Source organism: Rhipicephalus sanguineus, chromosome 10 (assembly GCF_013339695.2).
Source record: "Rhipicephalus sanguineus isolate Rsan-2018 chromosome 10, BIME_Rsan_1.4, whole genome shotgun sequence".
NCBI classification, from domain to species: Eukaryota; Metazoa; Arthropoda; class Arachnida; order Ixodida; family Ixodidae; genus Rhipicephalus; species Rhipicephalus sanguineus.
This window is the reverse complement of record NC_051185.1, coordinates 148,081,895-148,104,788: the sequence shown is the minus strand read 5'-3', so window position 1 is coordinate 148,104,788 and position 22,894 is coordinate 148,081,895. Positions and strand designations below refer to the sequence as shown.

At 47.0% G+C, this 22,894-nt stretch overlaps 1 protein-coding gene across 1 annotated transcript; it reads left to right on the top strand.

Annotated features, from left to right (window-relative positions):
• The first annotated feature begins 18,771 nt into the window (after window positions 1–18,771).
• On the top strand, window positions 18,772–19,980 carry LOC119406809 (E3 ubiquitin-protein ligase RING2). The gene has a single exon (XM_037673544.1). The coding sequence runs from the start codon at window positions 18,772–18,774 to the stop codon at window positions 19,978–19,980; it is 1,209 nt and encodes a 402-aa protein (XP_037529472.1).
• The last annotated feature ends 2,914 nt before the right edge of the window (window positions 19,981–22,894 follow it).

Below are 22,894 nucleotides of genomic sequence, written 5' to 3'. Positions count from 1 at the left end.
CAGTGTTAGGAGGATTACCGTGTTTTAGATGCCCTCCCGCGGTGTCCACACCCTCAGTCCGCATGCGCGTGCTTTCTCTCTTTCTCTCCTCTCCTACACTCTCCCCTCTCGCGCGCCTCATTCTCTCCTGCGCAATGCCGCGATGAGCGCCAGCGTTGCGCAGCGTTGCTCTCACTCCTCTCCTACGCTCACCCCCTCTCGTGCACCTGTCGACCGCGTTCCCCGCTCACCCTGTGAGAATTAACGGCCAGGCTAGAGGGAAGACACGACGCGCGAAGCGTTCCTCTTCGCGTTCCACCACGCTTTAATTGGATGGATGCAGCTTACGGCGCGGGACTTCGCCCCAGCTTAAGAACCTGGCGAGCCAGCTTCTAAAAAAATTGCATCATCTCCCACTCAAGGGAAACATCTTCCCGCTTGTTCGCATACATACATGAATCCCTTTAGCGGGAGATGGTGTAATTTTTTATTTCTCCATTTATGTCGCTACGCCTTCAGTGAACGCTACGGTGTTTACAGCTGGTCACCTTGTCTAAATTCTGAAAGCTTCAATGCGCATGAGGTTGGTGTTACTCATGAGACGCGATGCCACTCTTTGGAAAAACTAATGATGCGAAGCCCAAATGCAGACAATCTGGAATAAAGCTATGAAGAAGAAATTGCGCTTAGTCGCTTTAGAGAAATGACTCCATGTTAAAAAGCAGGTAACGGTGCCTTCAGAAAGCGCGGATTGCATCAAACATGTGCTGCGTGAAATCGGCTGCGTGCTCAACAAATCGATCGTACTGGCATGCGATCTCCGGCGCAGAATGTTCACTGTGCGCTCGCCTCAGCTATCTGCGTATTGGCTGTAAAATCTGGCGCCTTTAAGCATTGAAAGCTTTGGACAGAACATTAAGCCTCATTTTGAATGCCTTTTAACATGATTTCATGGTATTGGGAAACGCCCCAACTTTAAGCCCTGATGCCTGCCACTAATGAACATTCACTTTACACAAGTTGTGCGATGCGTGCGGTCGATTCTGAAACGTTCAAGCTTTTTTTTTCTTTATTCCTCCTAGTGGTGCTAGCTACTGCTGTGTTTTTTTTTCATGAAACTGGTGAATATATGTTCATGTTCCTTCATGATGCTGGATCCTGATGCTGGATATTTATCTGGGAAGCTTACTGGGCAGTCACAAAATAAGTGTGAAACACGCAACATTGTGCAACAGGGCCTCTAGTCTCTGATTGATTGAGCTAGAATTGCAAGCAAGAGAGAAGCATCTGGAGTCACGGTGCTTCACATGTCACTAATGAGACACTTACTGGATTTTGATACTTGATATACGATAGTGTAACTACAAGGCATAGCGCCTTGTCCTGTCGGCCTTCTAGTGCAGGTGTTTCTTGAGCTAAATGGTGTTATGGACACCAAACATCTATAGCCAGTCACTTTTCGCTTTGAGATTTATTTTTTAAGTAAACGCTCCGAATACCTGAACAGAAGCGTAACGTCATGATTACTTTATGTCACTTGTCTGTTCAATGCTATGAACACATATCAACTATAACCAGTCACCGCATTGTGCTAATTCAGGGCCTATTAGCCAAGGTATTCACTCAAGTGAAGAGAACATTTGAGGAGTGATTACACCAAATGTGTAAAAAGGAACGCGATGAGATTTGATGCGCTTTTTAGCCCGTAATGCTGCTGTATAGAACGCGTTGTGGCTTGCTTTCGACGACCTCTCTGTTTCAGAAATACATACGGCTATGCTTGTGCGACAGACGTTTAAAAAATGCCAGCGTTGGAACAATATAGCACCAAATGTAGGTATTTCAAACCTTAATGACCAATTTTCTTCTTAGAGTGCATTTCTGACGTCTTTTTAAATCAAAGCTACCCATAAAAGCCGTTAATAGCTCACTTGCGTTTTCTGAGAAATGGTAAACTCTCTGTGGTTGTCACGCTTGGTGATTCCTGGTGCTCCATCCACCTGTTCAAAATAACTGTTCACCGAATTTTAGGCAATTTTCGGGAACTCTTACCACGCGCACATAGAAAAGGTACCACAATAATGTTCAGGTTAGCAAATATTTGTGGGAATAATTGATCCGTTATCGACAAAGGAGAAGTGGCTTGTTTGTGGATATCAGACAGAAGGTGAGAAGTTCCTTCTCCTTCAGTCATTTGAAGTTTAGTAGGTTACTGCTGCTTGATATTAATGTTTTTCGACAGCCCCGATAGTTGTATAATTTAACAATAAAATAGTTCAAATATTAAGACTTGAGCACTTCGGCATTGGATCTTCGGCATATCTTCAGGGCAGCTCATGTCAAATGTTCTTTGAAATATCAACTCTAAGGGACCACGCGCCTTAATGAAATCGTTTACTCTCTTAGAATCAGTATTTCGACGCTTATCAAGAAAAACTTTGTAATTCGGGTCCTCGAGTCGGAATTAGCGGTCAGTAATAACATAACGTGGGCAAGATGACAACATTAGCACTTCTCTTGGATACTTTTGTAGACATGATGGTTGTAGCAACGCAGTCAGCGTAATATCCAACACTTTTTAGCGTGGAAATGTGCCCTGAAGCAACTCATTTAGGAGCATTTACTTCGTTCGAAGCAACTTGGCTTAAAATGGACGCTTGAAGCTGCAACCGTATTTACGAGCTTCATGTGCTTTTATGAGAACTGAGGTAGGTGCTCCACTCTCAAACAGCTGCTGTTTTTTTTTTCGGAGTCGCAAATTTTGCGTGCGCAGTGCAAGTGAAAATAGTGAAAGCCACCTTTGTCGGTAGAGAGAAAAAATCCGCTGCATTTCCTATTTTCTGTAATAGCTGTTAGCATTTTTTTAATAAGCGCTTCGACCACCTGTACAGAAGCGTAACGTCGTGCTTACTTGATGTCACTTGTTGGTTCAATGCATTACGTGCTCATACAGCAGACCCGCACATCCCGTGGAAGTGACGAAATTGGCATCGGCGCACGACGGTGACCTATAACAAACCGATAATCATTGCCCAGTTCCTTGACCATTGAAATGAATCAGACCGCTTGTTTTGCATATAAAAAGCAGTGATTTTACCCCCAGTATATGTTATGGATGCAGCATAATCAGACATAGCAGAAGAAAGGAATTGAGGAGAGCGCAACTGTATTTATAAAAAAAGGAATAAAAAGGAAGAAAGGTAAATCCACAACTATTTTAGAAGCTATACATAACACGTCGGCATAATGTGGCTTTCAAATATACAATAACACCTAGACAACGTTGACAATACATTTACACATATATACAGCCTAGAATGCTTGACGTAGAATTACAAACGTATCACGCACTCTAATAAAAATAATTATTGAGATTTTACGTCCCAAAACCCTGATATGATTATAACAGACACCGTAGTGGAAGGCTCCGCAAACTTCGACCACCTGGCGTTCTAGCGTTCTTGACTTTATGCAAAATGCGGCCGCCGCGGCCAGGATTCGATCCCGCGACCTTTGCGGAAGCCGTCACCCTTGAACGTAACCCCTAGGCCACCGCGGTGAGTATTGTGATGCCATTTCGGAAAAATATACTTGAATAAAAAACTAGTTTTCGTATATTGGATGACAAATGACGGAATAAAACTGCACACAGAGAAAGCAGTGTACTTCATCATCCGCTTAAAAGTCTGGCTGTCGCCTCAAGAATTTACTTTAGGAGAAGGAAACGCAAGCTTGTTCTGCATGGCATGAATATTTCACTTTGAGGGACTCGTTGATGTAGAGAATGTGCAAGTTACAAACGCCAGATGGCGGCGATCAGCACACAAGGACATGACCCTGTTGGTCACTAATGAAAGTTCAGAAGGACTTTGCGGTCACCCAAATAATGATGACTTGCCTCTCTTTAACATATTGACACACAAGAAAGACGACAGGACACAGCGCCGTCCTATCGTGTTTCTTGTGCCGTTTTGTTGTGCTAAAGGTTACCATGGACAAGCGCCAAGTAGCCCATCAATGCACTGCGGTAAATAGAACGGTTCTATTACAGAATAACGACCACGTTTAACCACCATGCGGAGAAAACTGAAACTGCTTATAATCACCTCTACCGTGTGCATGTTCAATCGTAACCGACCGTAAACATAAACAACGGAAAGTCGTCGCCGCCGGTTACTTCCCTCAGAACACAGTGCAGGTCATCAGCCCATATTATGCCGTTGTTTCTCACAACGGCTCGGCATATCCAATTCCAGCAAGCGAGAGAATTCCAAAATGCCGGGTCTGCCTTTTTCGGCTGCCCATAACTGCGGATGGGGATAAGGTCATATCCGTGGTTATGCTAATCCGTGGCCATGCCCCAATCCGGAAGAAAACTTATATACAGATTGCACACTCCAGCACGTAAAAACAGGTGCTTGCTTATATTGGCCGGATCAATGCCGCGCGGCCGGAGCGGATAACGTGCAAAATCCTTCGTAAATTAGATAACATATCCTTGCTGGAACGCAGCGACATCCCTAAAGGACACTTGCGAAAAGATGCCGCATCTTGAGAATGAATCAGATTCATTAATCAGCAATATCGAATGTACGAGTTGTCCAGTTCTTTTCTGTATATTTATTTATTTTTTTTCGGTGTTCTTGTTTTGCCGACATGGTTGTGATAATTCTAGATATTTATATTGTTTCCTTTCCAATAAAATTTCAGCTGAGAGTCAGCGCTAGTGCTGTTTGCCTCTACTCTTTCGTCCGTCATTTCCCGTGCGCGCTGTACTTTACGCATGATGAACATGTACCAACCCGCTCAAGTTTCTATGATATTGCTGTATTAATTAGAACTAACAGAAACGAACGCCAAGGGAAAGTATAGGGGATGTAATCTGTAGTATTCAGGATATAAATGCGAAGAAAGTAAAGTGGACGAAATGATAAATTGCTGTCGGCAGGGACCGAACCTGCGACCTTCGAATAACGCGTCCGATGCTCTACCACTGAGCTACGGCGGCGGTCATCTTCCCGTCCATATTATGGGGTATATGTGTGCATTTAAACCTAGGAGCGTTAGTCGGCGCCAATCGCAGTCATGGCGGCAAGTCATGGCTTTTTTCGCAGTCATGCAGTCATGGCTTTTTTCTGCCTGCTGGCGTCGGGTAGCACGTGATCTTTTACGAACTGGCAGCGGAACATTATTTTCTTAGTTCTAATTATTATTTTGTCTATCAAAAAAACAAGCCTCAAGTGTCGTCTCCTTTCGTTCATGCATAGCGAGGGTCTCGTTCTAGCAGACTTGATGCCGTCAGGTAGTATGCGAGGGATTATTAAAAACGATAGTGTTTCTTGGGGAACTTAAACGCAGAAATTTTGGTCTGTCTTTCTGTCTGTCTGTCTTTCTGTTTGTCGGCACGTCACTCGATTCAGCCACCCGGCCAAAGTTGAACCACTTGCTTAACGCCCACCCATCTTGAACTGATACAGCTGTTCCTACTTTTGAACGTTGTCGATCAAAAAGTAAATATTATGCATATCTGCGGCGCAACATCATTAGGTGAGTATAAGGTGGTGTGTTCCTTTAATAGAAAATACATAGATACGCCACTTTAAAGACCCTAGTTTCTTAAGCTGCGCTGAAAATGAGACTGCGCTGAAAATGCGACCGCGCTGAAACTTGTCTTCCTCCGTGCCCTCTGCACAAGCTCATGTTGTGTTTCGGTTTCGGTTCAGTATTGCATTGTACCATTGACAGGGGGCGCCGCTCTGGCATTCCTGTTTTAAATCAAAGGACGGTGGGGCCGCCTCGCGTTGGGCGCTCACGGGAAGACGACAAATGAGCGGTAAAGGGTGATATGGGATGGACAGGCTTTGAAGTGAGGGAAGCGCAGAGCAAAATGAGATTCGAAGAGAGGCTGAGGAAAATGAAGGAGAGTAGATGGCAGAGAAGGTTTTCAGGTATTTGTATAGGAAAAAGCGTTGACACGCAGTGGAGAAAAAGAACTAGGAGGCTCACCAGTAAATATACGGCTGGCAGTGCGGGCGATATGGCAACAAGGAGCATTAAGCGGAAGGTCAGAGAGGCGGAGAGGACTTATTGGATGACAGCGATGGAAAAGAAGCCGGCTCTGAGTAACTACCGAAAAGGAAAAAACGAAATAAGGAGGGAAAGGTTTTATGATAATTCAAGGGGAAGCGCTTTACTGTTTGAAGCAAGGTCGGGCTGCCTTAGAACGCGTAGTTATAAAGCGAGATTTAGTAACGAAGAAGAACAATGTACATGCTGCGGGGGAACTAAGGAACGATGGAACATGTACTGATTGAATGTGGCGATATTCAACCAGGTATACGTGTGGGCACGAGTCTACATGAAGCCTTGGGTTTTAGGGACAACAATGGAAGCTGAACACGTCCGCGATAGAAATAAGTAAGAGACGGTTAGAGTATTGGTGGCAGAAAAGTAGAGATAAAGAACAAAAATAAATAATGGGGGAAAAATAAGTCATTCTGCCTTAAGAGGCAGAGAGATGGACCGTGAATTTATATTTTTGGTATAATAACATAGATTTAGTCAATGTAGATAAGGTGTTAGGCCAACATGAAACAAGGAAGCTTTTTTTTTTTTTTTTTTTTTTTTCTTCGAGCCTGGTGGCAGACATGTCACCGCCCCGTTTTAAAGGGGACGCTCATAGCATCCATCCATCCATCCATGTTTTACCCAGGCGACGTGCAAATAATAGAGTTTGGGGAGAGTACTCGTTGAGTGCGGACGTTTCTTCTCCTTCGGCGCATCGCGCCAAACCGCGTGTTCGGGCTGGCCGGCGTCCCCGGCGGTCGCGTTGGTCACCGCCAGTCTTCACCTGCCGCTGCGCCGGGACTACCAGCCCGCAACACAGCACTCATGTTTCCCGACGTATTGCCACATGGCGTCCATATCTCACGCAGCCCCTCTTCTATCGTCTTTAGACGACATTTGCAGCGAAGCACGCCGATATGCGGCCAATTTTTTGATCATCTGCCAGTTCGTAAAAAGATCACGTGCTACGCGATGCCAGCAGGCAGAAAAAAGAGTGTTCCACACTCGCCGCCATGACTGCGATTGGCGCCGACTAACACTCCTTGGTTTAAATGCACGCATATACCCCATAATATGGACGGGAAGATGACCACCGCCGTAGCTCAGTGATAGAGCATCGGACGCGTTATTCGAAGGTCGCAGGTTCGGTCCCTGCCGGCAGAAATTTATCATTTCGTCCACTTTACTTTCTTCGCATTTATATCCTGAATACTACAGATAACATCCCCTATACTTTCCTTGGCGTTATTTTCTGTTAGTTTTAATTAGTATTGTGTCTAAGAAAGAAAAACGAGCCCTTAAGTGTCGTCTCCTTTCGTTCATATTATTGCAGTATATTTCTAGCACACAGACGTCCTTTGTATGTTATCAGATTTCAAATCCAGCCATGTTGGCTTCACTAATAGCGATATGAATGTGCAAAGCCCGAACAAGTGCTTGGTACAAACGACACTGCTTCGTGCTCGCCATACGTACGAGCAGCCTTCGGACCACTGCAGCCCTCAACCGGACATTCCCGAAGACTGTGCAGCATCGTGTGATCAGAGTAGTGGAGAAACGTGCGCTTCTACCAGGACTGTCTGAGAACGGTATGCGAAGTGTACACTAGAGATAAGAGCAATAAGCAGCAGAAGAACCAAGAATGGTGTCGCATCGCTGACCGAACAATGGAGTTTCTGTAGTCACGGAACCTACCACAGCTTCCTTTAAAAAAGAAATCTGCATGCAACGAAGGAACAGTTCTAGTCCTTGGCAACCAGGAAATTCGTAAAGACTGCATAGAACTTGTGAACAAAGGACCTATGTTCTCAACTGAATCAGTGTCAACGTCCGTGGACAAAGTGATCTTTTCAAGAAAGGTGTCCGCCTTGGTGACGGAAGAACACCGCCCCAGGTGTATGACTGACTGTGTACAAGTTGTAACGAGGACTGATGTCGCGCAACGTAAGTCAGAAGACATTAACGGTGTTGCTAGCTCCTTCACTGGCAGGTTACGGTCCTTATCTGCCGTAACCTGCCTTAGGCAGGTTACGGCAGATAAGGACGGATTCTTTGTAGTTCTTCCGAAAGCGGCTAAGGACAAAGCCCTAGCCGCTCTCAGAAAGAATTTTGAACAGGTTCAGAGCAAAATGCCGACTGCCAAAAATGGCGCTGTACCTAATAAGCAACATGAAGTTAGTTCATCTTACCGCAGGGGTTAAGGCAGCGAGAAAAAAACGTTATTGAAGTGTTCTTTGCCGCGAAAACCCATAAATCTGAAATCCCGTTCAGACCGATTGTCACAGAAAAGGGCACCTGGCACCATGCTGTATCAGGTTATTTGCAACGGCAATCGGCAACCTCTAAACGTTGACGACCCTTTCAAAGTAAAAGAATTATTCGAGCCTGGTTGAGCTTTTCATGCAAAAAAAAAACCGGGAACCTGTCACGCCATGAGCGTAGACATAGAAGACTTGTACTATTCGCTTCCGCACGACGATCTAATGGCATGCGTCCCAAAGTGCATCAGCGAACATAACGACGAATATAGCCTCTTCACTTCTAGTCAAGTACCCCTAGAATGCTTCTTAGAACTGCTGTCATTCTACTTAAAATCCACTTTCGTTGAACACGAACAACAAAGTTTCATACAAAAAAGAGGCGCCTGTACTGAATACAGAGTTGCCCCGATACTTGGCGATATTTTCTTCAGTTTCGTAGACAGAAAGCTGGCTGAACAACTAAACGGTAAGGTCCGGTATGTGTTCAGATATGTGGACGATTTTCTGGTACTCCGATTCTGATGACTACTGCCGTGATTTTGTGCACATTTTGAAGATATTCTACGAAAGTGGCCGAGGTCTAAATTTTAGCAGTAGAAATGATGGAAGAAAAGGCACTTCACTTCTTTAACCTCAGGATGGAATTCCGTCCTCTCACGTATGCTGGAGGTACTACCCCCGCTCGTTGAAACCTTTGCTGAATTTCGCCTTCAGTCATTCAAAGCTCATTAAACAAAGCATTGCCTTTTCGTGCATACGCGCAGCCTTGGACAATTCATGCGAACATGGCATGACCAAAAGCTTTCAGGAGCCAACCAAGAGGTTGCAATAAGCATCCTACCCCAATCATATCATCGTTCTGGCTTGCGATAAAATGCGCAAATATCTCAAGAACGTCAAGCAAAAAGAAAGAGAAAAAGAGCCACAATCGTGAATACGAAAAAGAGTTGCCGTAATACCTTGCGCTTATAAGTTAGAGCATGGCACCAAGAACGTTGCAACGCAATATGGTGTAGATGCTGTGTTCTCCCCCAAAAAGCTATCTGGTCTATGCGAAAAATAAGTAGACGCCTAGGCACTGGCACACGGGCTGCAGGATGCGGGGTGAAGCATGTGTCTAAATTTGATGAATATGACGTCGGAGTTGTGTATCAAATATCACTGTCTTGCGGCGAAACTTGCATTGGGCAGAGCGGAAGGTGTATAAACATCAGATTAAAAGAGCACAAACGGTCACTCACTGAAGACCGACCATCTACCCTCGCTGACCATTGTCATGAGTGCGGCTGTTCCCCCCATTTTGAGGACACAATGATTCTAACGCATCACAGACATCCGGCCGCCAGAGAAATCGTCGAAGCTTTCCATATCAGAAGGAAAGGAGAGCCGTGTGTCAGCATGCCGTCGATCACCTTGAGTGACATTGAGTTTGACTGACTAACACTTGTATAAAATGATTGTATCGAAAGTGCGAGTTGTGCATTTATTTTCAGTATTTTATTTATGTTTTTTTCGCTGTTGTTCGTTTGTCGAAATGCTTATGAAAATTCTAGACATTTATACTGTTTTCTTTCCAATAAAATTTCAGTCTGCGCTAGTCCTGTTTGCTTCTTCTCTTTCGTCCGTCGTTTCCCGTGCGCGCTGCACTTTACGCGTGATGAAGATGTACCGCCTCGCTCAAGTTTCTATATCATCAATCACATTAATCATATCTCCGAGCCTGATGAACACTTGCGCGCCAAATTTCGTAACCTATCTCTCTCGCGTGTTGTGTGGGGAAAGTTTTTAGTACCTGGTTCTCCGGCAACTAAAACCACATTTACAAGCTAAAGATTTCTTTCCCAACACTCTGTATGGCTTTAGGACAAACCTGCCGCAGCAGAATGTTTTTCTGCATTTTAGAGACCCTATTCTACCCCAAGCTGCAGACGGCCGGAGCAAGAGTCATTTTTGTATGAGGCATATGAAAGGCTTTTCAAAGCATGAGACACGAATCAACCCGTAGGATCCTGGCCACCAGAGGCTGCGGCTGTAGGGTTTCGTGGTATATCAAGATGTGAAATATATTTTGGAAAACTGCATAGCCAAGATTAGATTAGTGCCACTAGCATACGGTGATTTGACCCTCCAAACGTGGCTGTATATGCCCCAACGATCAGTCCTGTTGCCGATTGTTTTCAACGGAGTCATGCCACCAATGGCATGGAGCTCCAACATAGACTTAAATTCGAACACGCATTCTGTGCTGTCTCTATGGGTATCGCAAGGCGGAGTGTGGGAGGCCCGTGGTGGCACACGAACCACTAGAAACATCCTCCAAGGATTGAAGAAATAAACAGAAATACAACGAGGTTAGTAAGTTCATAGGCCAGGCTGGCTACGCTGTGCTGAGGAAAGGGAAATAAGGGATAACAGAAAGAAGAAAATAGAAAAGAAGAAGCAAATGAAGAAAAGGGAAAGGAGACGACAACATTGATTCAGGTTTGTCTCCAATGTCAGTTGTCCATAAGAAGCGCAACAATGATTTGAAGGCCTTCTGTGCTGAGGACAGTTTTGGCCGATGTGCCAGGACCAGTTCCTACGACAAAGGCATATTGTCAAGGCTGTCTAACGTATTTCAAAACACTCTTCTACATGCACCGAAGAGGGTACACTCACAGACAAGATGAGCGATCGTCTCCTTGTGTCTTCAATAATCCCATGTATGTAGGTTCACCATTGCAATCCGAAACGAATAGGTATTCGTGAAGGCTATGCCAAGCCAGAGGCGGCACAGAAGCATCTCCTCAGCTTGAGATATTCCTCGCGGAAGACAGAGCTGTAGATTGGAATAAAAGTCGTCTGGATCGCTTGAGCATCATAGAACGGCGTATCACCATCACGGGAGTCTTCTGCTCTCCAGGAAACTCCAATTATTCACTATTAAAACCCACTAACGCGGCCTGCGCATAGCCCTGCTCGAACATGTTCAACTAGTGCCCACAGTGCATGAAATCAGGATCCGTCGTCTTCACACTCACTATAATTTAGGCGGCATTGTCACTCTGCGCCTCCTGGGTAATTAAATAATTCAATTTTTGTAAAGTGGGCAGCGCGACGCGAAGCGCTTGTCTCATGCGCATTTTTGTGCTTCACACGGCTCCCGGTGCCCATTTTACAAAATGTTCCATTACTGACTCGCCCAGCTTCGTTTTTTAAATAAAGCAAATATCAGGACTCATTGGCCGAATGGCGTCGTGCAGTCGCGGTCATTTAAAAAAATGTATACAGTAGCACTCAACGTGAAAGCGGTAGAAAGTGCAGAAAAGTGATTCACCTGCCCTTTGGTGACGCTGGTGTTCACGGGAAGAGCGCACTGGCGTTCCAAACTTGCAGCCTGTTGGCGTCCCTGGTGGGAAAGAAAACCTTCATTTGTGATGCAGTGGCGCCCTCTTGTCTCCTCCTTTCCCACTCCTATTTTCCTTCCTCCTCATCCCCACTTTGATTTCTCTCCTCGTTACTATACTAAACATAGCTATGGCTATGGCTATGCTATACATTGTTTTGACTGCGTGATGCCATACATGGCTATGCTTTGTTTTACCCTCTTCCCTCCTTCTTTCTTTCCTCCTCACCCTCACAACCATTTGCTGCCTCTTGGCTATACTATGCTAACATTACTATGTCATTCATGACAATGCCATACATGGTTTCGCCTGCGCGACGCCAAGTGATGACATGAAAGGACATGCCAGAAGAGGACAGCCCGCGCCCATAAAGTGCTCCGAACTTAGAAGACACGCAAGTTATAGAACCCTTGATTGTCGGTCACTTCAGCCATCACATCTCGTAGCACCACCTGGCTGATAAGCAACTGAATCAGGCTAACAGCCTAACCAGGCGGACGGTTAAGACCGCACTGAGGGTATCGGCGCGCACAAGGACACAAGGCCTTCTGCAGACAGGTTTCTATAACACCGTCCTGGAAATCTTAGAGGCGCAGGCAAACAATCAACCTTCGTACATATTCTGGCGAACTATAGTGTGGTATCTTCGCCATTTTCAGGGGTGTGAGCCGAGCGTCACGACTCTTAACAAAGAATGATGTTCCCCCATTCCCATTAGAGACGTGGCGCACATGATACTCTAATCGTGAAGCAGACTTTGGGTGCCGCCTAGGCTGATGCAAGTCGAGGACTAGTTACCTGGAGTGCAAGTCGAGGATGCAAGTCGAGGACTAGGTACCTGGAGTGCAAGTCGAGTACACTCCAGGTACCAAAATAGACAGACGTCCTCTACCTCGACGCCACAATCCGCCCCGCGACCCATCGACTTCCTCGAAGGAACAGCCGCTGCTGCTGTTATGACGGAGGACAGGCGCTCTAACGTCTGTCTAATTGAACGGCTTGTACCACGTGGCTTAGAGAGTCGCACAAGCCTTAGTAAAGGGGCGTGCCCTCGCGGATTCTACAACGACAAAATTCAGCAGTAGTCGCCAAAGCGCATACCGAAACTTTCCGCAAGGAATAGCAGCAAACGCGGTTGCCCACATTTCACGAAGCACTATCTCGCTCCCCAATCCAGTGAACCTCATGGTAGTGCCAGGGCATGAATATGTACTCCGGCAAGTCCACGTTAACGCGGACGTCCGAGGTCCCTCGATATGGACCCGGGAGGACAACATACTCGACCCCATGGAAACGTAGGAGCGAGAATCGACACTTTCGATCTGATTACCACAGATTACAGGAACGGAGGACGCGATTTCCCCCTTTCATGGCGTCCTTACCCTCTAAGAGCTCGGCCTGGTGCTAGATCCAGACCGAGGCATTCATTTACCCCGGTCTTGCCCCAATATTTTACACGGATCTGCAGTATCCAAATTGCACCGTCTGTTGGGCACGCTAGGTAAGTCTTTTTCATTGCTTTTAGAACTGCCGCAAGCCCCTGGAAGTACGCGAAGTTCGGGCCACAGCTCGGATGACCCACTCTTACTGATGGACTGCGCCTGCCAGAGATGACGGTCAGGAGCTCCTGGACATCTAGGAGCCCAAGCACACGTAAATTACATATATAGTTATCTCCATCCAACCGCTCCTCTATTCAGTATTACTTAATAATTTCCCTCTCTGTTTCTCAAAAGCTGACACAATAGAGATAGAAGAGCAATAAAAATTGGGGGATCCTTAAACTCCGCCTTTAAGAGTTGAACGCAACAGCGAAATCCGGCCCCTAGTGCGCGCTTCAACCACTAAGTGCATACTTATTAATGTGTATTGTTACACACACACACGCACAGAGACACACACGCGCGCGCGAGCGAATGGTATATACAGGTTTTCGATCTAAAGCAAGAGTTGCATGGCCTCCAAGATACACGCCGCGCGCTTGCCATCTCGGAGGCCATGAATAGTCTCACAATGCATCACAGATGGCAGCACATTATCTAGCGTTTGCTGGTTGCATGATCAACGCCTCCACTAGAAAGCCTGTGTTGGCTTGATATGTTTTCCGCTAGATGGACATAGTTGTCCGTTTTTAGAGCTGTTTGAAGGTTCGTGTGTGTTTTTAGCGGCGATGGCTGCACTATCCCGGCCTTTTTCGACGTAATTTGATGGCCTCCTAAATGCGCCTACAAATCGCCGAATGGGCTCGTTTTCATCGTGACACCTGTCGACCAAAACGCGTTAAGGAGACACCTTCCACTACATGGCATTTATGTAGTGTTTTTTTCCGAAGCAGCTGCAAGTAACATCGTGGCTTTGTAGTTGGACACCTGCTTGCTACGCGAACGGCCCGGGTTCGATTCTCAATGGGACCGAAAATTTTATTCTTTCTTCTATTTGTTTCTTTCTCGATTTTCGCTCACGGACGATTTTTCGCTCACAACCAACGGTGCCGACACCGACGATGGAATTTCTGCGACACGAGCTCTCTAACGCACGGCCGGACTCGACTGTCTCCTCCGCTATCCCCTACGGCCTTTGCAAAGATGGATGTTGCCGCCTGCCACCGCAGCTTTGTGGTGGCGCTGTCAGCTCACTGTTTCTAGACCTTAACTGTTTCGCCTCCGCAAAACGCGTTGAAGGATGCGCTCCGGCCGGCTGCATGCCAGCAATATTTGTGTAACCTCAGCTGCCGGACACAATTTGTTAATTTAAGCTTGATATTCATTTTGAGCGCCAATAGTCAACATCGTAGTATCATATGATGCGGATGGAACGGCTTAGAGCCTCTCCTGGAAAACGTAAGCTAGCAGCAGACGACGCTGGAAAAATAAAAGGGGAAGGTCAACCCAACACTCACAATTATTGAGCACACGTCGTTACTTAGGCTTGTCTTTGAGACCGAAAACTGTGTCGGCCTTTCTGTCGTAGACACACTTTGGCTTAACGGCAGCTTCGTCTATGATCAACGATGTTATGTGCTGTTTTCTACTGAGCATCGATGCCTCAAAGATGAGCCTCTCCTTCGTGGCAGGGCTCATACCTGACGACGTTGGGCTAGGGCCCACATAGCTTTGAAGTGTGCACTTCGCCGGCAGTGTCAAGAGGTCAGATTTTCGAACGTGGTCATAGCCTTTTGGCGAAACGAAGAGCCAAATCACGCACTCTCTCACAAGTTCTTCTGAATAAGATGGTCGTTTACTGCCATAGATTTCGATCTGGTGACGGAGAAAAACACCTTTTTTCTCACCTGTCTGTGAATCGGCAACGATCTTCTTGACAGCAGCATAGGTGTTCGTCGTCGTTGTGGGCTTTCATTTTATATGCTGTACAGCAAGCTGTCTCAGGAGCCCCCCGCACTTTGAGCGTTGGTAGGCAACCTGAGTCCGAAGCCTTTTGACCATGATGAGATTGCGACTAGCTCAGTTAGTATCATTACTGTTGGTTTGTGTTGAAACACATTTTCGCATGTCGGTTACATCCTCCAGCGCACCAAAGCCTTCATGGCCAGGCAGCGGCAACTCTGCTTTTCGCTTTAAAGGATTTCTAGGAGCTGGGCGGCAACGACATGCGGGGTCCTTACGCGGTCTCTTTGCAGCTGGCACCATGTACGACGGATATAGTTCAAAGACGGTTAGCACAGCTCCAACAAGCAATTTCCGTATTCGGCATCCGGGAACATAGTCACTTTCGTTGAAGCGTTTGCTACACACCATGTACAGTTGACGCAAACCTGTCGTTGACGACAAGCATGCGAAATGTTTTTTCGCCACTTAGAACACAGTTCCGCATCGCTAGGAAATTGGTGAAAGGAAACAACGCCTGGCGTCTTTCCCTGTTGAGATCTGCAGATGACACGCAACAGTACACCATGAATACAGCGATCGCGCCCTAAGCAGCCGGAAGAAACAACACGTTGACGCCTGCATCTATCCCATGGAGAAAGCTCACAAGCTCAGCAGAAGATAGCGCACAATAAGTACCAAGTGGATATTGGTGGCATAGACGAGTTTCTTCAGACGCCGCTGTCAAACGCCGACGTGGCGAGGTAACTGCGCCCACAAAAACAGACCAGGGTTGCAGGAAGCAAGTGCACACTCATGTCGTGGGCATCATCGACGAATCTGATGAAAGCAGCGCGCACGACGAATTGCCAATCTAGGCAGGTGCCAGTCAAGAAATGACAGCGATGACAGCACTAGACAGCACTTAGCCAACTCGGCCTAGCCCGCGCGCACAGAGACGGTGAGCTGGTGGCGACCTCGTGCGGCGAGCCGTAGAACAACTCGCCAAGGCAAAGTTCCTTTCACACCCGTCACGTTGCGAAGGCCGTAAGGGGAGAGCGGAGGAGAGAGTCGAGTCCGGCCGTGTCTAACGCTATCGCGGTAAAAAACAAAATGGTTGATCCCTCTGTCATAGGAATCGGTATAACACGAAAGTGAAACGTGTCTTCACAGAAGCAGTTGAGTGCTTTAGTGCATCGGTATATCAGAGCTTGTATAATGTCTATTGTTGTTTGGCAGATGGTACCACCTGATGTCGCCGCACTCACGTTGACGCATAGCGGCACATCTCCATACCGACGACTAACGCCCATGATCATGATTTAACCCTTGCGGTAGCTGAGGTTCTTAACATGTAAGTGGACACCGCATATGGGCGAAACTCGCGCAAATTTGGCATCAACAAGCACATACTAAACACTGATACTCCATATGCACTCCTCCAAAGCGTCGTGAACCGCTAAGAGAAACGCTACGCGCGTCGTGTCTTCCCTCTAGCCTGGCAGTTAGTTCTCACAAGGCGGGCGCGGAACGCGGTGCGACAGCCAGGCGAGCGTCGGAGAGCTATTTTTGGATATGAATGACGACACATGTCACCACTTCGTTATAAATTACACTTCTATTGGGTACGCTCCTAGCATCCATCGTAGTAGTGAGTAACATTCATACATGCAACAATAAAAAATTCGAGCACTGTGAGAGGAAAGTGAGAAGAAAAATAAAACGCGTCTCTCATTGTTTCATGTAGCCTAGATTTCCTGTGCGTGATTAAACAATAAAAATTTTGTGTTTTGAAATAAACCAACGAAAGACGATAGCGCAGTGTTTTTCTTAAAGGTTAAAGGGTAGTAGTTGCGCTCGCCAGCCAACGGCGCGAGGACCCTCGTCGAGAGTTAAATCGGACCGAGAGGTCATGGAATTTATTTCTACGCGCAAGGCACACCTCGTTTGGTTTTGGGACTCCCGTCGAAGCGGGAGCACTACGGCGTTCCGTTGGCTTTCGTTGGGCAACTTTGGAACGCGCGTTCTTATGCCTTTAATTCGCACAGGGCGAGCGGGGAATTGTTTCTTTGCCATTTGATGGTGATAATGAAGGGACGTAAACCAACAGTAAGTTTGGTGTTTAATATATACTGTGACACTCTTTATATTATGTATTTCCGTGATTGAGCTTCGCCCCAATCATCATTCACCCCGCGTGATTTTTTTGTCATGAAAATCTTGGTGGACCCAGGCATTAAAAAGTGTGAAAAATAACACTTTCGTGTCAAAATAGGAGGGATATGGTTGTCTCTTTGCCACATGTGTGATTGAAATGCAACGAACTAAACACTTTCGGATAGGATACATGCGGTTGGAAACTTGCACGCCGCTTGCCAGCGTCTGTAGCAGCCATCACACTATATTGGCTTATCCTTCGCATGGTGCTCTGATATCAGAAATGTAAATGGTTTCGCTTGCGCTTATGTTCATTGCGCTCGTACGCTAATGTGCTCATGCTCATAGTTTGGAATCGAGTTATAAGCAACCCACGACAGCTCCTCGAAAGTCCAGTAAACACCGACGGACCCGGCCAAGCAGAAGATCGCCACTGACCGGGCCGCCCACGTCATGGAACTGCATGAACTCATGAACGCATAGCGCAGTGGGGTCGTGCGGGGACCCTGGGACATACGTGCCCAAATCCCTTGGTCAAATAAAGTTTTACCTCCTCCTCCAGTAAACACCAGAAATACTCCAGCTACTAATTTCATACCATTCCACTATTTTGCTCCGAAAATATATGCTGTGGTGCGTTTCCGTGAGCAGAACGAAAGAGAGGTGGGCGTACTTCGAACACTTGCAATTGAAGCATGGTAGCCTTTAAACAAGGCACAAGTACAGAAAAACTGAAAAAGAAAGGTCAATATGAATTGAGGGCTGGTAACATTGAAATAATATATCGTATGTTATTTGTCTCCCCGCTCATAAGCGGACAAGAAATTATGCGATCGGGCGATTGAGCCAGGCTTGCAAAAATGCGTCTTCTACATGTATCATAACCGACATTGTTTGTGCTATTTTTGTCGAAAAATTCTAGGTCTCTCGAAACGGCAGTAATAACAACATATGACCTCGTTATGATTTTTTTTCTTACCAGCTCGAGCATAATATTTCTTTATTTATGCGCACGTAGCCATATGCTTCGTTAGAATGACATACAGATAGTTGGTAAGTCTTTGCGAATGCATACGTCAAGGATATCAAGATTCCCAGCCTCCTCTTTATGCATATTGCGCTGCAGCTTTTAGGTCAGCGAAAGTACTGAATGTTGCTTGACTACAAAACTTCTCTCCGAGATGGGAAGCAGAAAGTGACTAGAAGTGATGGCTTAATTGTCCGCACCAGATTGCATCGAAATAAAGTAATAACGTCGCTACCAGGAAAAGATTTTATATATTACACTAAACTATAAATAAATGTTGGTGCGTTTCTGTTGCGGTTCAGAATTGCATCTCATTTCAACTCTATTCCAAAGCACAACAGCCGTGCTGGAACGCCATGTCGAAGAAGGGCCGCTTTGAAGTATAGCGTTCCAACGCGGTCATGCCCAAGTGGGTGGCGAAAACTGAAAGAGCAGAGAACGCTACCTCGCCAGCGTTCGGTGCACTGTGCTCGACCGCGAGCGCCAGGTGAGGCATCCAAGACGCTTACCGAAGACAAAAGGACGTGCTACACACTTTTGTTCATGATGACACCTTCGAACGAGAGCTACAAATGGCAACTGACCGCCTACGAACGCCAACGATCTCCCACGCAGTCATAGAAGACGATACGGAGGTGCCCCTGCACGAAGACAGCTTTCAACGAGATCTCCGGTGCCCCATCTGCCTCGATTCGCTGAAGAACGCTGTAGCGACCACGGAGTGCCTCCACCGCTTCTGCGAGGAGTGCATCACAACGGCGCTGCGCAAGTGCAACAGGGAATGCCCGGTTTGCCGCACTAAGGTCACCTCAAGACGGTCGCTGCGGCGGGACTACAGCCTGGACATTATAGTCGCCACACTCACCTCTAAGGTCTCCGAAGAGGATGTGTGGCAGTCAGTGCACGCCTCTGATACGGTGAGCAGTCAGCCTTGTGAAAACTTGAAAGGTGATGTTCACAATCAAGCTAGTGAGCAGACTATCGTTGCAGAAGAGGCTGCTGAACAAAACGGCTGTGGTGAGGAGACGAGCGGCGAGCCATTCGCCACGGTTGCCGGGAACGATGCGGGTTCGACGGCCCATAGCATGGCTTCTCTCGAAGATGAAGCAGACCTTCTGCCAATTGCTCCTTCGACGTTGGCGCAGCGCAGGAGCTCGTACGAACACCAAAACAAGCGCCCTGAGTCCCCAGTGAGTACGGGTGACAGCGTCGCTTGTGAAGGTGGGGGCATTCTGTCGAACTTGAGACGCTCTGAGATGCCACAGGATGCCAACGCTTGCGCTGGCCCCGCTCACGACGAAATATATGGCGTTAATACCCGCGCCCTTCCACCACCAACTGACGCTAACAACGGGGCTGCGTGTTGCGGGCCGTCTACCGATGGTACTACTAGAGATGGTGTGGACGCGAACTCTGTTGGCGCATCGAACTGCGGACCCTGCACGACGTTTTCCGATGCGCTTCTGCGGAGCTACCGCAACCTAGCCTCGATGACGCTGAAACCGCACGTCAGCATGCTTTTAGAAGACCCCGAGTCCCCGACGTTTTACTTGAGCGTATCAGGACACGCCACAATCCAGCATGTAAGCGCGTACCTGAGCAAGCGTATCTCTCCGTACGACGCGGGGCGTGATGACCGACGCCCTCCAATGTACCGCATATATGCGGCCAACATGATGGGTGATTTGATTCCACTTTCTCACATGATGATGTTGGAGGACGTCGTTCGAAATGTGAAGAGACCTGGTGAACTCTTAGAAATGTACTACGCGAAAAACTAGAATTGATCCCGTGCTTTTTCCTATTTACATGAGTGGCTTTTATAGTGAAATAAAAGTTTCTTTCTTCCTTTCTTCCTTCCTTTCTTTCCTTCTTTCTTTCTTTCTTTCTTTCTTTCTTTTTTTTTGTGTCTTTCCTTTTTTTTCTTTTTTTTCTTTCTTTTCTTTCTTTCTTTTTTCTTTCTTGCTTCCTTGCTTTCTTCCTTTCTTTCTTCCTTTCTTCCTTTATTTCTTTCTTTCTCTCTTTCTTTCTTTCTTTCTTCCTTGCTTCCTTTCTTTCTTTCTTTCTCTCTTTCTTTCTTCCTTGCTTCCTTGCTTTCTTCCTTTCTTTCTTTCTTCCTTGCTTCCTTGCTTTCTTCCTTTCTTTCTTCCCTTCTTTCTTTCTTTCTTTCTTTCTTCCTTCCTTTCTTTCTTTCTTTCTTTCTTTCTCCCTTTCTTTCTTTCATTCTTTCTTTCTTTCTTTCGTTCGTGAGCATGGGGCAGTGTTCCCTCCTGACATAACTGTCCAGTTTTATTATTGGCAGCGGCAGTCTCCGAAACGCTTTGTTTGGCTGAATCGGCGCGGCGACATCGTGGTCTTTCCAGCGTTCGTCAGCCTGAAGAACGGCCCAACGAAAGGACCATCATGCTATTATCGAAACCCGGTTCAGCAATTCAGTTTTCTCGAAGTACGAATTTTAATGAAATGTGAAGTTTATGATATGGACCGTACGCGTTGTCCAGCAGGTCACTTTTTTGTCCTCCGCTAAATATTTCAATGAGGTGCCCATAGCAAGTGTACTGTTTGCCAATTCTTTTTGTATCGTCGGTAGAACGCACTCGTATGGTTCAGTTCAGTTCACAATGGGCAAGCATGCGCGCATGGCCTAGCGGTCGAGACACTCACTTTCGAATGAGGGGGGGGGGGGCTTCGGGAACATACTTTGTTTTATTTCTTAGATGCGTAGCAGCTTTTGCTTGGGGCTGTGTCCTTCCCTTGGCGACCGTCCGCTTTCTACCACCTAGAATAGCCATGTGAGCGCGCGCTCCCGCCAAGGTCTTTTACCTCTTGTTCTTCGACGGCCTTGATGATGATACGTGAAGAGCACTTTAGGGACCCGGGATGCCGTATGCTGTCCTAGCTTGGTGTAACGCAGACAAAACAATGTGTGCTGGCATTGCTAGCGCGTTCGGGCCTGTGTAAGGCGCTGGGTGAGACGCTGTGGCCTCTCCCCCTTACACTCTTTCAGCAATCATCTCATGGCGTCGGGGAACTAGACTCTGCAGACGCGCGATGAACCAGTGCGTTATATCATAGTCAGAACGCGCTGGCACGCGTGTGGCACGCGCTAGCGCGTTCGGGCCTGTGTAAGGGGCTGGGTAAGACGCTATGACCTCTTCCCCCTACACTTTCTCAGCAATCACGTGATGGCATCGGGGAACGAGATTCTGCAGACGCGCGATGAACCAACGTGTTGTATCCTATAGTCGGTGAGAACGTAAGAATAAATATAAGCTCCACCCACGAGGCCGCATTGCTCATTTTTGCATGCCTCCGCGCTACAAACGTAGTTCCTAAATAATGGCGATAATATGCAGGCATATAAACCTTATTTTGCAGTACTGCACTGATATTGAAATAAAGAAAGCAAAGCTAGATAAAATAAATTGTGAACGCACGGGGTTCAGCGTCAGCATAACAATATATCTGTTGTTTGAATCGCACACCCCGCCATGGTCATCTCGGAGTCTATACGAAGTAATGTACATCTCAAAGGCGATGTTTCTGAGAGTACCTATTATGGTATTAAATCAAAGAATGGGAGATTTAGCATAAAGCTTAAAATAAAGCAGTCGTTATGTTACGGTTTCACAGAAGAAAACAGGGACATTATTCATATTTATTAAGGTTGTCTGAAATTTCTTTTGCAAAACTCTCGCCACCAGTTTTGCTCACTGTCTGCTGTAACTACGGCAACTGTGACTCAAAGCGGGGCATGGCGAAGTGGTCTGAGACACGGTGTAAGTATAAGTTAGGTGGTGACTCTGCCGCCGGCGCCGCGTCCAGATTGTGTTCGCCACCTTGGCTGTTTCATTTGGCTGCGACAGGTGGCGCTAACAGGCGGGGGCTCATTTGGGAAAGGCGCCGATCCGCGCCTAGTAGGTTACTGCTGCGGAGCCTCGCTTGTTATTACTTTGGATATACTTATGCACATAGATGTGAATAAATTAGTACACTGAGATTCTCCAATAACGAAATTGATTTTTAATTGCATCGGAAGATTATTTCCCAACAGCGTCCTTGTCATCTAAATGTTCCCACAGCAGCAAACGTTGGTATGGAGAGCGGTCGCATTTTGACGCGACCGCGTTAAAGAGCTCGTTTCGCTGAAATTCCGGTGTCGGCGCGGTCGGCGTCTTTGTTCTCAGCAAAAAAGCAGCGTTGGCCATGAGTGAAAATTCGAGGTAGCTGCTATAAGGATAGCAGCTCGAGGGCGTTTGCGGTGTGGCTTACCTTGAGGCAGTCTCCACCAAAGAGCGAAGGCACGCAGCGATAAGCAAGGCGATACTGTGCGTGAGTGCTCGTGCGTGTGCGCGCGTGTGTGTATTGCCAGTGTGTGCTTGCGCGCGTGTGTGTGAGCCTGTGTATGTGTGTGTGGTGTGTGTGTGCGTGCAAGTGTGCCTGCGAGTGTGTGAGTACATGTGTGCGTGCGCGTGTATAAGGGCATGTGCGTGCGCGCGTTGTGTGTATTTGCGTGCGTGCGTATGTGTGCGCATCTGTGTGCATGTGCGTGTGTGCATTTGTGTGCTTGCGCGTGCATGTGTGTCTGTGTGTTGCGTGTGTGCATGCGCGCGCGTGTGTCTGCGTGTGTGTGAGTGCGTGCGCGTGTGTAAGGGCATGTGCCTGCGCGTGTGTGCATTTGTGCGCGCATGTGTG